This window comes from Cavia porcellus, unplaced genomic scaffold (genome assembly GCF_034190915.1).
Source record: "Cavia porcellus strain 051 isolate PalLab524CR breed Dunkin Hartley unplaced genomic scaffold, mCavPor4.1 scaffold_12, whole genome shotgun sequence".
Classification (NCBI taxonomy): Eukaryota; Metazoa; Chordata; class Mammalia; order Rodentia; family Caviidae; genus Cavia; species Cavia porcellus.
Genome location: NW_026947495.1, coordinates 80,571,238 through 80,585,152, shown reverse-complemented (window position 1 = coordinate 80,585,152; position 13,915 = coordinate 80,571,238). Strand labels below are relative to the sequence as shown.

At 47.1% G+C, this 13,915-nt stretch overlaps 1 protein-coding gene across 5 annotated transcripts in view; it reads left to right on the top strand.

The window, feature by feature from the left end:
- Positions 1–13,915, top strand: part of Hecw2 (HECT, C2 and WW domain containing E3 ubiquitin protein ligase 2) — a 345,745-nt gene that overhangs the window by 286,511 nt on the left and 45,319 nt on the right. For all 5 annotated transcript variants that reach the window (XM_063259473.1, XM_063259475.1, XM_063259474.1 and 2 more), the window contains 2 exons: positions 7,033–7,116; positions 10,013–10,122. In XM_063259473.1, coding sequence (XP_063115543.1) covers positions 7,033–7,116; positions 10,013–10,122 — 194 coding nt within the window. The remainder of the gene's footprint in view (positions 1–7,032; positions 7,117–10,012; positions 10,123–13,915) is intronic.

Below are 13,915 nucleotides of genomic sequence, written 5' to 3'. Positions count from 1 at the left end.
GTCTGTGTGTCTAAGGGAACACTCTGTTTCATACATTCAGAGCCGCCTCATAAGGAACATTCCCACAAATGCAAGGGTGGAGCACCAGCTGGTTTTATGAGTCTCCTGTTGTGGCTGTGTTTGTGATAACACGGTGTATTGGTCACTGTTTTATCACTATTACAAAACACCTGAGATAAGTAACTTTCAAAGAGAGAAGTTTTATTTTGGCTCATAGTCTTGGATATTCTGGTCCACGGAGAGACAGACCGGTGTTTTATGCCTCGGTGGAGGAGTCGGGCGGCAGCTTGTTGGGGCTCACGGTTTCCGTGGGGTTAGTCTGTGGTCAGCCAGCTCCGTGGTAGAAACAGCTTGGCAGAGAAAAGCTGCTCCCTCAGAGGCAGGCAGAGGCAGAGAGAGGGGATGGTAAGGCCGGGGATAAGAACGCAGTCTTCCAGGCCGTGTTCCAGCGACTCTCCTCCCGCCAGGGGCCACCTCCTGAGAGCGCATTCAGCCATCGATGAGCCCTCTGATGCGCAGAGCACCCCATCTAGTCACCCTCCACACCCAAGAGATTTTGAGGGGACATTTTGGATCTAAACTGTAACACCAGGGTAGCATTCAGTGCCATCTTCCTTGTCTGTGTCACAGGCGCCTCAATAACCATTTTCGCTTCCTCCTTAATAGAATGAGGAAATAGAGTAGCCCTTGGCAGGTGAGAGTAGGGCTCCTTCTTTAGGTGTGTTTTTGTTTTTGGTGGTTTCTACAAACCAGCAGGTAGCAAGCCGCTGTTCAGATTGTATTCCCGTGCAGCTCCTCCTTCTCCCAGGAAACTGCACTGCGTGTGTTTCCTGTGGAATGGCGGGGGGTTTTCATGCAACAGACCCTGGCCTTCAGCTTCTATCGCTGCCCTGAAATCCCTTGTCTGTCGTCTGTCTTGCAGATGTGAATGCTACCATGTTCTTGTCCTTCTCTGATTTTTTATCCTCTTGAACCTTGGAAGAGGTGTAGTACCCCACTTGGCAAAATCAGCGTCCAGAGTGTTCCCCTTCTATCAGATGGTGAGCTGCTCGCCTGGGCTGTCACGCCTGGCTGCTGGTCTCTCCAGAAGGCAGTAATTGTACCTCCGTGCACGTGTGCTGTGACGTGAACACGAGCGCTGAAATGCCAAGGTCTAATTTACAGTAACTGTTGATACCTCTTAGGTGAATACAGTGCACACAAATTCAAGAAAACTTTAGTTTTGCTGTTTGTGCAATATTCTGATATGACAAGGAACCCTGAATGTCATAAACCCAAACTGAGTTGAGAACTTCCTGTCCTCTGTGATTATTATGTCCAGCCAGTAAATCTGCTGCATGCCAGGCCTGATTTCCCCAGATATCAATGATAATTACTTTGGACACGAGAATGATTCTTCTTTGACTGACATGGAAATTCCCCTGCCACAAGAATGTGATCTTTGATACTTTTTGTTGCCTTGTCTCAAGAATGTGATCAGTGCCAATATTCTATTGCATAAGTCAAGCTATTCTAATTTTATGTTATTAGTAAATCAGTAACTTGGAGACCTAAGAAATTCCAAGCCACAAAAGGCAAATGATATGTGTTTTTAGATTCACCAGGCCAGAAACAAAAGCACTCAGACCTTCTGTATCTTTCCATCATGCTATCTTGAGAGCTTTGTAGCTTTGTCGTAATTTAATTTTACTCTTACTTTAAAAAAATAACTATTTCCCCATTTTAAAATGATTAAACAATACAGAAGTGTAATTTACAAATTAGATATATTAAGAAATGAATAACAATAGCTACTAGTAAAATAGAACAATTATAGTGAAAGTTATTGAAATGTATCCATTTTTAATTTCTGGGAATTTTCATTTAGTATTTCTGGACTGCGGCTGACTGCCAGTAACCGAAATGTTAGAATGTGACACAATGGGCCGGGAGGAACCTCTCTACGTAGATTTAGCTTTATTGAGAATCGTATTTCTCATCTACTGAATTATGGGAAACATAAGCCTTTTCCAGGAATTATCTCTTTGAAATTCACAGCATTATTTCTACTTTATGAAGCGGCCAATTTCTTATCTACCATGTATCACTGAGGTACTCAGTAAACGTATGTGGAGTGGGCAGAAGGCACAGTGAGAGTGGCTTGTTAACAGCAGCAATGGAGGGCTGGGGACGTAGCTCAGCTGCACGGCGCCTGCTTGGCAGGCACAAGGTCCTGAGTTTGATTCCTGGTGCAAAACAAAAAAGAAGCAGAAAAAAGAGTGGGTCTTCAGAAATCAAGTTTGACTCTTTTTGGTGGATCACACTGTCTGCTGCAGAATGAATAAATCACTGTGTGGCCTGTCTGGTGATATACTCAATAGTTTAAATTCTTGAAGTCTTACAGCAGCCCCTAGGCGAAGTATTTTATTTGCATTCTATCATTGTGCTTACAGTGAGGAAACAAGCAAAGAGGATTAAGTAATCTTTAGTTCTTAGCCTGGAGATGATTTATACCCACTTACAACAAATTTTACTCTTAATTTATGTGACTCTCCTGAATCCCTAAGAATCATACACCATGAGGACCTACACGCCCAAGTCTAACGTGATAATGAGAGGTGGAAAGAAGTGAGCTTTGCTACTGCCTGGCTGTCCGTAAAGTCAGACGGTGAGCGTGAGTGGTCAGTGCTCGCTTGCCTTTCTTGACGTTAGATCACAGGGAAGTTTGCAGTGCTTGTCTAAGCCGCCCTCCAGCTGCTTTTAGGACATGTGTTTAGGCTGTGTTCCGGAACCGAATCTGCAGGGACCCCATGTGCGGAGGGAGAGCAGAGTGCATACCCTCTTCTGCTTCGGAAGCACTGGCTGGCTGCAGGGAGGACACTTCCTGTGGGAGCTTCCAGCCCAGCCTGTGCTCCTTGTCCTCAGATGATCTTCTGCCCCCGTTGGTCTTCGGCAGGGGGTTCCGGGCGTGGGAGGAAGTGGTTACACAGCCCAAGCATTGTGACTCTGAGTGACAGCGCTTGCTGGCGACTTTTTCCTAGCCCTGTGCAGCTTAGCATTGTGTTTTAACAGTTGTGGGTTTTCTTACTAAAACATTGCTTCTTAAAAAAATGAAAAGCTTGCTGCTTTACCTGTCTTCGTGCGTCCCTCAGTGGATTCGGGTTTAGTAACTCACTGGATGGCAGCTTTCTGATTCTCCATTTTCCCCCTTGCCACAGCAGAAAGGATAGCGGGATTGTTTATTCCCAACACGGGGTGAAGTGCGAGGATGAGCGCTGTTTCGTGGGCATCGGCGGGTCGGGTGCCTGGCTCTTCTTTTGCCAAGCCCACACTGCAGCGGTGTGTGGAATCCCCATCACCGTGCTCTGGGATTAAACAGAATTTCTTCATGCCACAGATCCCCTGTCATGCTACACGTTAGCCAGTAAACTTGATAAACATCTTCAAGTGACACGCAGAGATCCCAGACAGATAAATCTTCAAAGGCATTTCTCCAACTAATGATGAATTCTAAACTCCCAGTGAACTCATGGAAATCTGAGTCGAAGCTGTTCTTTTCCATTCTAAAAGCAGAAGGAATCTTGCAGACCCGTCACGCTGACTTGAACCACGTTCCTGCATGTACAGATTTCTTACCCTTATGGAAACTGTAAGCTGAAAGACACATGAATTAAGCAAAACAAAGAAAATCAGTAGCATTTGAAGTAACACTTGATGTGAGGACAGTTTGTTTTTCAGAAGCTGAGCTGCCAATGCTGAGGCCATTGTTGGGAAGGCACATTTGTGTTCAATTTGGTTCACTCTGTTTTGCTTCTCGTGGTCTATCACATGTCTGTTGCAGTCACCACTTTTCCCTCGTATCCACCGATGCCTTGTTTGATTGCAGTTTATTTGGTGGTGTGTCCCCGAGTCTCCTATTGAGGAAGAACTGGGCCATCCAGCACCCCTGGGGTGGCTGGGGTCTGACACCACCTTCCCATCTGCAAACTGCTGCCACACTGTGGTTCTTGGGAGAACCCTTGACCTCTTTTAGGTGTTATTTAGCATACACGCATAATTCGCTTCTAAAATCTGTCTCTTCTGTTTTCTCATTAGCCCACAGCAAGTTTTGTTAGTCTCGTTCATGCATTTCCATGCTTTTCTGAAGAACGATGCATGTAGGCCATGCTGTCCTATTTACCCTCAGGACCCTGCCGGCCTGACGGCGGGCAGCACTGCCCTGCTCACTGGCTCCTGGCTAGTCCTTCTCTGCTTGCTTAGCAGCAGAGACATGAAGCTGAGTCACATGGCGGGGCTCAGTCCATGACATCCATATGACACAAACCCACTTCTGTCACTTTAGCAAGTTTGATCGCAGCTTGAAAACATGAACTTTAAAAATTCTTGCAGAACTCAAGATCTTGCTTGAAGATTTCTCACAGACAGGGACACTGGTTTGAGAAACACTCGTCTAGGAGATTGAGCAAATATCTGATAGCCAGGGGGCAGTTCCGTTTCCATTCTCAGAAAAGATGTAACATTTCTGGGGTTTCTGAGATAACAGCCTACTTGTTTCTCTTCCTCCACCTGGAGGAGCCCTCTGGACCATCAGTAAAGTCATGCCCTTCTTTCTGCGGGAGGGGACTTTACCGAAGACCGTCCCAACTGGGCAGCAGGATGAGGCCTCAAGAGCTCAGCTACGTGGGCAGGATGGTGCAGTTTCACCCCATACTAGGCCTGCCCTTGACTTTCCGCTTCTACTGCGCCACAAGCTCCTTGATTGCTCATTTTGTCTCAGCCTCTGTTGAATTCCCGGTGTGTGGGACCGTGCTTCACCCGTAGGAAGTGCTCAGAAAACGTTTGCTAGAAAACACATGAATATTAGTATAAGGAATACTCAGTGGTGTGAGGCACACCGGGTGGCCTGCTCCTGTCTGCTCCTAGCTTGTCGCTGTGACAGATTAGACTGTCCTTGGTGTGCCTCTGCTGTGTTCTCCTCCGCGGCCTCACGGTGTTCAGCTGGAGCAGGGTGGAAAGTTCCCCAGCTGGCACCTTCTCCCCCTCTTCCCTTTGCAGGCCCAGTCATCCTTGTGACTCAGTGGGGCTGTGACGTTTTCCTCATTCACAGGAAACCAGAGCATGCCTTTTCAGCCCATTCATAGGGCTCTCTCCAGTTAAGGCGGGCGGGAGAGAGCTCAGGCTGTTTGCTGCTTGGTTTGGTTCTGTTTTCCAGGTTTCATTGTGAGGATGAACTAAGGAGATGAAGTGTTGGACAAAGCTGTTGATTCCCCAAGGTGATACACATGGTTATTAGACCTCAGCCAAGTACTTTGGTTAAGTAACTGTCCATTTTCCTCCAAGGTGGTTTTTTTTTTTTTTTTTCTGATTTAGCTTTTTGACGCCAATGTTTATGCCTCTTATCAAAACAACCATGCAGGAGATAGTGGGCCTTCAGATGTACTATCCATAGAGCCATTGCTGGGCAAGTGTCCTTCCCGGTTCCGGCCTGAACGCTGTCAGAAAGTGCACAGCGAGGCCGGGTCAGCGGTTCCTCCTCACACGTGTGGACACTCACCGCTTCATAGTCTTTTTAAAGAACATTTTTGCTCTGGCAGCAAAGGATAGAAAAGAAAATTGGCCACAACTGAAGATTTGGCGCTTCCCATCCTGACTACTGTATTATGTTAGAAGAACACGAGGACTGAACTCTGCGTGGTGCCTGCCGACCTGCAGGGCGCGGCGCTCACCGCGTGCTGTGTGTTAGGGAATTTTTCATCACACAGGAACCCTTGCCCTCCACATCATGCCCTCCTTCTCATCATTAAGCGGTTTCTTAACTCAGAACTGGGAAATCTGAAATGCAGTGGAACTTGGTGAAAATCAAACGGAAACTAAAGGAGCCATAAGAACCAAATCTAAACGGCAGCATTGATGACTGATTTTGGCTCCGTAGCACCGTGACCGCAATGTACTGCTTAGCATTCAGAGTAACCTCACGTGTCTCATTGGCGTCCCTGTGCCAACCGAATGTAATGGCATCAGTGCCAGAGTTAATGCTGGTTTTTTCCTCATCTTGTAAAAAGGTATACAGTGTGCTCTGAAATGCTGGAAGGTACATGAGAGAGAAATAACCGGGTAAATTTTTATTGAAAGTGCATGTTTATGACAAGTTGAAACTAGTAACATGAAGGAAGATGACTCAAAAGGAAAAACACAACCGGTGTCAGCATTCTGTCTGTGATACGCTAACGGTGCTGTGTGTACATGGTGCAGGTGTGAGTGTGTATACACGAATCCTGTGTGTACATGGTGTAGGTGTGAGTGTGTATACATGCATCCTGTGTGTACATGGTGTAGGTGTGAGTGTGTATACACGCATCCTGTGTGTACATGGTGTAGGTGTGAGTGTGTATACACGCATCCTGTGTATACATGGTGTAGGTGTGAGTGTGTATACACACATCCTGTGTGTACATGGTGTAGGTGTGAGTGTGTATACACGCATCCAGGTACACACACTGGTATATGTGTGGTCTGTTCCACCAGCTGTGAACCTAAACGGTGTTTTAGTGTCTCACTTATTTAAAATCCATATGCTTTTATATTGAAGTCATAAGACTTAGGAGCCATCTGCTTGCAAAGGTAAATCCTCAGCAAAACATCACATCCCCTACCTCCCTTTTTTGGATAGCAAGGAATGAACCCTGCTTTTTAGAGGTATGGGGTGCAACCCAAAACTGCTGTTTAGGTTCAGGCTTACAAGGGCCTTAACGCCAAATGGCTTTATTGGTGGGATGGCCCTGCAGTCACTTGTGGTATTTAGGCAGCAAAATGTCAGACAATCGAATAATCTTCCCCAAAGTGTTAGAAGCAGGAGGCATGGCCACCTACGAGGTCTTTCTCTAAGCTGGGGACCCTGAGGTCCCCTTGGGGACGTGGTTCCTGGGAATCCCAGAGTGGCTACCACGTCCCGTCCAGGGCCCCAAGAACTGCCATGGTCCTTATTAAACAAGCACCAAGTTGTCATCCACAAGCCTGCTGTGTACATTCTGAGCTGCTTCTCTGTCTGAATAGGGAGAAGATCCAATTTATCAGAACGGAAGGGACCCCAGGATTGGTGCGCCTCTCGAGTGATGCAGACCTCGTGATGCTGCTGAGGTAGGTGACGCCAGAACCTTCAGTGACAGTCCCTGTGGTCAGCTGCAGGGGCGCATTAAGAAACAGTGTGTCCCTGTCAGTGTCCTTAGAGACTTAAGAAGATGCTCGTGGTGAGGACGTTGGGCCGCTCCTGTGAGCTTCATTTCCTTTTGCATTTGTTCCCCCTGCTGTGAGGGTGTGGGAGAGCCACTGTGGAGACCAATCGCATGTCCTGCTCCAAGCAGGCCGGAAGGGTGACCAAGCAAGGCGCTCACGGCTACCCCCCCCCTCCCCGTTGGTGTCGAGAGAGGTCATATTTGTATTTTCTTTCAATTCTTTTCCCAAAATGTGCTTTGGTGTCCTTTTGCTGATTCAAGACATTATTTATTTACTCTGTGGTTTTGAGAGTGTAGGCTTGGGAAAGCAGATCAGAAAGTTGAAATTTGGTTTCCTGACCTCTTCACCAACTTGACAGCCTTCTGTACAGCCAGCCAGCTGCATTTTCTTTTGTGCTGGTTCGATTGGCTTCAGTTTTCAATTTGAGAGTACTGGAGAAGGGCAACTGTCAGGTTTTCAAAAGGTTTTCTTATTTTTCATGTTATTCCTCAAATGTCAGAAGCCAAAATAAAAGAAAAATGCTGTACCCTGCCCAGCAGCTGGGGCACCGACCACTGCAGTCCCCACAGAATTAGAGGGATGTCACCCCAAGCCAGTCCGGCTCTGTGCTGTTTTTCCCCAAAGCTGCTGACCCCACTCAGGTCTCTCGTGAAGTTCTTGACCTGACCATTTCCGGTTCTCCGCTCGATAGTTACTGTGGTGCTTGTATTTTGACTGCCCACTTGATAGTCACCAAAAAGTTATTTCCCTTTAGTGTGTAGTTGAAGCCTAATTGGAACGAATGCAATTGCTGTCTGTAGGGAGTTCTATTCGCTTGGTTTTGAACAGCACCTAGAGGAGGCTGTACCGTCTTAGTCCAGGGCTCCACCACTGCGGCCGCAGGGCTGGTTCCAAAAGCACCCGGCAGCTTGTTAGGTGGCCTGCACTTACCTGAGGGTGTTCCAAGTTTGGTTGGTGATATTTTGCAATTAGTTTAAAAAACAATTCATGATTATCCTTTACCTCTCCTTACTAAGTCATTTTTAGGTGGATATTCTTAACTATTTCATTACACTAGACCTCAGTGTACTCCAACAAACACCACATTTGCCTGGAATTTCTGTGCTGTGGTTGAATTAAATATCTGAAACTCTTACAGGGAGGGCAAGGCCACACTGTCCCCTGGGTGGGGAATAAGCCTGTGTCCAAAGCTTCTTGGGTCACGGGAGAAGTAAGAGAAATTCACTCATGTATGTTTGCTTTGTGATGATTACGGACAAATGATGTTTTCAGTTCTAGGCCTTTATTTCACTTGAGTGACCAAATAACATGCAATGAAATAATGTGTTAAAAGTAACATTTAGTAATTGCTGAAAATGTGGATGGTTTGGTTGTGATCTCTAGTTTATCACTTTTATAGCGTTTTGGAATTTGAGCCATTTCAGTGGGTGACTGTAAACTAATGTTTCTGTATGACATACAAAGTAAGGGTTTGCATCTGTTTTGGAGTTTATTTGTTAAAAAGGACAATCACTCCGGCACAAGTGTGCTTTATTTATTTACTTGGGTACCAGGAATCAAACTCATGACCTTGTGTTTACCAGGCAGGCGCTGAACCAAATCCCTGGCCCACAAATATGCTTTATTGTCAGCAAACCATATTATTCATTTCGAAAGAGCCCATGTAAAGTTATTTTCTATTATAAATGTCATAATGCAAGACTGTAAATGTTCTTGTGTTTCATTTGATTATTCCATCTAAATAACTCAGTAACTCCAGCCGTGGAAAGTAAGTACTTCTCTCACATCTCAGAGCTCACTGGTAGATTTGGCCACATAAAAAATTAAATTTATATAACGCAAGATACCACATACCAGGATGGAGGGGAATAAACTGGGAGAATGATATTCACAACACAAAGCAAAGAGACCACAAATAGATGGGGCATGCCTTAAATTATTGTAAAAGAAGAGAGCCCAAAAGAAAAATGATTAAGAATGTGAAAAGATCAAAGAAATCGAGCACACAAGGCCAATAAACTCATGGAAAGATGCTAATAATCATAAGATGCAGTTTCAAATCGTGAGACACAGCTTCACACTATGAGATTAAAAATAATCCAGAAGTAGTCAGGTAGTACTAAAAGAGAATATATATATATATATATATATATATATATATATATATATATTGTCTGGTCTGCGTGGATGCAGTTTCTATAACCTCTGTGGAGTACTCACTGGTAATCTCTTCCACAGCTGAAAAGGCACAAGCATTTCCCCTAGGCAGTCCTTTTTTTTTTTTTTTTTGCTTTAAGGAGTAAACCGTGTTTACGCCAAGAAGCTTTTTTACATGTTTACGTATTGACGCAGAGGGCACATTCACTGTACCACTGATGGTGAATGCACACAGCTGTCAGAAGCGGAACAGATGAGGAAACTGATTTATGCACGGAATTACCTGCTCTCTAGCAAGCAAAAGGGGCAGACGCTGTGGGTCCTAGTTGCCCCGTGGCTATCATAACTAGGGCAGTGTTTCTGAATGAAAGAAGATATCCAGAATGCCATGCACTTACAGGGCTTTATATAACTTTAATGATACATGAGGCAAAATTGCTTATTATTTATCTCTGTACATATATACATACCTGTCTATAAATGTATACATATAAATGTATGTTACAAAATTCAAAATTAGAGAAGGAAGGTAAGTTCTATAGATGCTGGTGGAGGATGGACAGTCGGCATGAGGGGTCGGCCTTCCTGCTGGTCCTGGAAACTCCTCGCGGACTGAAACGCGTGCCTTCTCCTGTCTCCTCAGCCTGTTTGAAGAAGAGATAATGTCCTATGTGCCTCCACACGCCTTACTCCACCCCAGCTACTGTCAGTCCCCACGCGGCTCCCCTGTGTCCTCACCCCAGAACTCACCAGGTGAGTCCCCCATGGCCCTGGGGGTGCCCTGTGGGTAGGCCCTGGGCCAGTGACCCTGTCCATCATGGAGCCCAGCAGGGAGCACGGGGTGCATCTGCAGGGCTAGCGCAGCTGCCGCTGGTGGGGTGGGCACTGTCCCTTCGCAGTGGCTTCTTCCACAGGGGCGTGTTTGGACAGATGATGGGTTGACAGTAAAACTTGGTAGTGAGATTCACTCGAATACGAAATTCAATTTCAGGATGTTAGGCGGGACCAAATAGTCCTTGGAAAGTGTAAAGGTACAAATATTATGTTAGGTTGTTTTGAATGTTCAATGTTCCAGGGGAGGCAGATTGGATGGACAGTAACAAAGGTATTACTATGGAGAAATACAATGGAACTCACGTAAAGTAGACGCTAAGGCATTCGGTGGGTTGAACTTGGCTATTTATCCTGCGGGATGAACTAACTGCATTAGACTGGAAAAACAGAAGCAGATGGGTGAGCAGATAGAACACGCGTTTGTAAGTCTGACTTTTTCAAAAGAGGTAAATGGGAATTAAGGATGGATGGGGTAATGGATGGGGTGAGTGAAGGGTAAATGAAGAAATGGAAGAACATGAAGCTTAGCAAATGTTAGAAAGGGCTGATGTTGACAGAGCATCAGATATGGTACTTTTGTTGATGGGCAACAAACTGTTCACAGTTTAACAGCTACCAGGCTTTAAGGCCGTTTCAGCAGAGAGCTTGGATGTGCCCCTGGAAGCTGCCATGTGCTTTTCAGTGTGTACTGTGTGTTCACACGCTGCTGCGATCACAGCACTGCACCCTAGTTGCACACCCAAACAAGAAGAGCTCTGTTAGCTTGCTCACGGAGCCCAGGTTTACTGGGCTTCCGCCCGTCGCCAAGCACTGACCCTGCCCTGTGCTGGAGATGAGTAACACCATCTCTGCCTTGCACGCGCTCATGGCCAGGCAGTGAGTTGGCCACGGCTCTGTGGAGCTCTGTGGTTTGTCCCGTGGTGCTCAGAGCTCTGGGAACACAGATGTAGAAACAGTTCTTCCTTCAGGCCGAGCTGGGGTGTTTGGGAGGCTGTCACCTTAGTGCTGTGCTGCTTTTGATAAAAGGCTGAGATTAGAGAGGTGGAGGAAGAGACCAGGGAATGAATTCAGGGAATGCCCAGGATGCAGGTGCTCAGGATGTAAGCCCAGGTGGGCTAGGAAGGAGGCAGATCCGTGAGCTGCATGATGAGGCAGATGTTAGCACCATTTACCTAGAGAAAGGATGGTCGGCTTAGAAGAAAAGGGTGGAGGGACTGGTTTTGTGCCTGCATGGGTGAGAAAGCTTTGGCCTGACTAGTGGACATACCCGAAGACACCTGGGAAGACAGGAGACGATTGCAGCTAAGGATTCAGTGCACAGTGGACAGTGAAGCCCAGGGGACCAGACGGTGAAAGGATGCAGAGGGGGAGGATGTGAGGAGCCCCGGGGCTGAAGGAGTGGGCAGAGGTGAGCTGTGGATCCCAGGAGCCAGATTCCAGGGAGGTGTGGCTCTCAGGTCCAGGAAGGATGGAGTCGGAACAGAGGCTTGGAAACTGGAGTCCTAAGTCAGCTTTGCCGACACAGGGCCAGTGGATGAACTCACAGGTTGTACACTGCAGGAGGGTGATGACCAGCCACACAGCCGTGGAGTGGAGGGTTGGAGCCAGGCACGCAGATCACTCTTGGCACGCAGTGTGGAGTGGAAGTGGCAGCAGCACTGGACAGTGGGGACGGGGAAGCGTGGGGGTGGACGTTAGGGCGGGGAGCTGAGCGTGCCTTGGTGGAAGCCACGGAGTGGCCCCCTCCCTCCATCTTTAGTCCCCTTCCCATTTGCAAAAGATCTACCCTGCTTCCTCCTGGTCTGTCTTCCATGGTCTTGTTTGTGTTTGGGTTTCCATGTAAGAGGCCCCGTGTGATATTACAGCTCACGTGCCTGATTTATCTCACTTAGCATTGTGCTCTCGGGTGCTTCCAATTTCCTACAGATGACTCCAGCTTGTCCTTCTTTATGGCAGAGTAGTACTCTACTGTGTGTAAATACTGGTTTCAAAATCCACTCTGACATAAGGGCTGCATCCACAATTTAGCTATTAGGGTTGTGCTGCTCTAAACACGGGTCAGTTGTGTCATGGTGATACCATGTCTGTAACCCTCTTGGGAAGATGCCCAGAACGGGGAATGGAACCATGTGGGGAATTGCTCAGGACAGCCACGATTGTCCTTTGCAAGCCTTTCTTGAGGCCCATCCTCCCAGAGAAAGCGGGAGGTCGCCTCCTGGTTCTGCCTCCTCCAGGCCTACAAAAGCCCTGCTCTTGAAGCCTGGCTGGAAATGGGTGTTTGTTTGTTTTTTGTCTTTCTGAGACAAGGCCTCGCTGTGCTGTTCGGGCTGGCCTTGAGCTCATATTATAGCCCAGGTTGGTCTCAAACTCCCATGTGCTGGGATTATAGGCATGTGCCACCACACCCAGCAGCTGGCTGGACACGTTGGAAATCATGCGAACACCCTAACTGCTGACTGAATTCCCATCTTCGTTTAGGGTCCCAAGTGCACACGAGTCCTCTGCAGTGGTAATAAGATGCTTTTGGGAACCTAGATTGAGCGTTAAACATTTTCCAAAGTCATGCGTAATCCCAGAAGGTGTAAGTTGCAACCATGTGGGGGGGGGGGTCTTTTCAGGAGGAATCACTCCTGATTTCTGGCCCAGCTGGAAATTAGCACATGCTGCCTGCTAACAGTGGGCTCAACTGCAGGCCACACCTGGGATAAAGGCCAGGACTCCTCGCCTCCTTTTGCCTGTGGAGGGACCTTCTCTTTCTTTAACTAAACCAGCTTCCTGGTCTACCAGTATTCCTGGGGGTCTTGTCCAAGCAACATGTCAAACAAGTCTGATCCTTTTTCTTGTGACTGCAGTGTCACCCTTTGTAGTGGTGCGACAATGACCCTGTGAAGCTGTGACAGTACTGAATGGAACGGTCTCCGTTCTGAGTGCTGAGGAACCTGGTCCTCTCCTCCACGCTCTCTGCCATTCCAAACACTTGCACACGTCTTTTGGGTACAGAAGAGAGACAGGCTTTGGAAACTCTGACCACACTGCTTTTTGCAGCTGCTAACGTGCTCACCTAAAATTTGTCAGAATTCTGAAATGTGAAGATTAGTTTTTCTAGCACCATTATCCTGCCAACCCCAATCTCAGCGATGCCACCTGGTTCACTGTGCCAAAGAGGGGGCTCGAATGTTTATTTAAGCTGCACATTTCTAGGAATTTAAATTCAATAACACCTAATTTGTCTAATATTTTTGGAGATTGAGGTCTTATATGAATTTTCCAGGTAACCAGAGCTGTGATTTTCACCACATAAGAATTTGTTTAACCAACTGTTTGCTGAAACTCTGTAAATACATCCGGTTTCTCTTTGCTTTATGGACACAGCATTGAGGATGTTCTGTGATTTGGGGGAATTGCTGTGCTGATGGATTGGGTGCAGAACTGGGGATGCTTGACTAGAACTGGACCCGCTGGAAGCTGGGACCAGCACCGCATCCCAGGAAGCAGAGGTTAGAAGGGGACAGAAGCCACGAGGGTCCTTTTGGAAGATCTGTGCACGGAAGTGTTGCTTGTGGCACAGAGCGGGCCTCCTTGCCCGGGATCTTCCTGCCTGTCTCTCCACCCAGTCCTTGCATACTATGGACTACATCTCCGACTCCTCACCCTGTTCTGTCTTTTCTGTGCCCCGTCCCTCATGCTCTCCCTCTCCTCCCAGCTCTCTCCA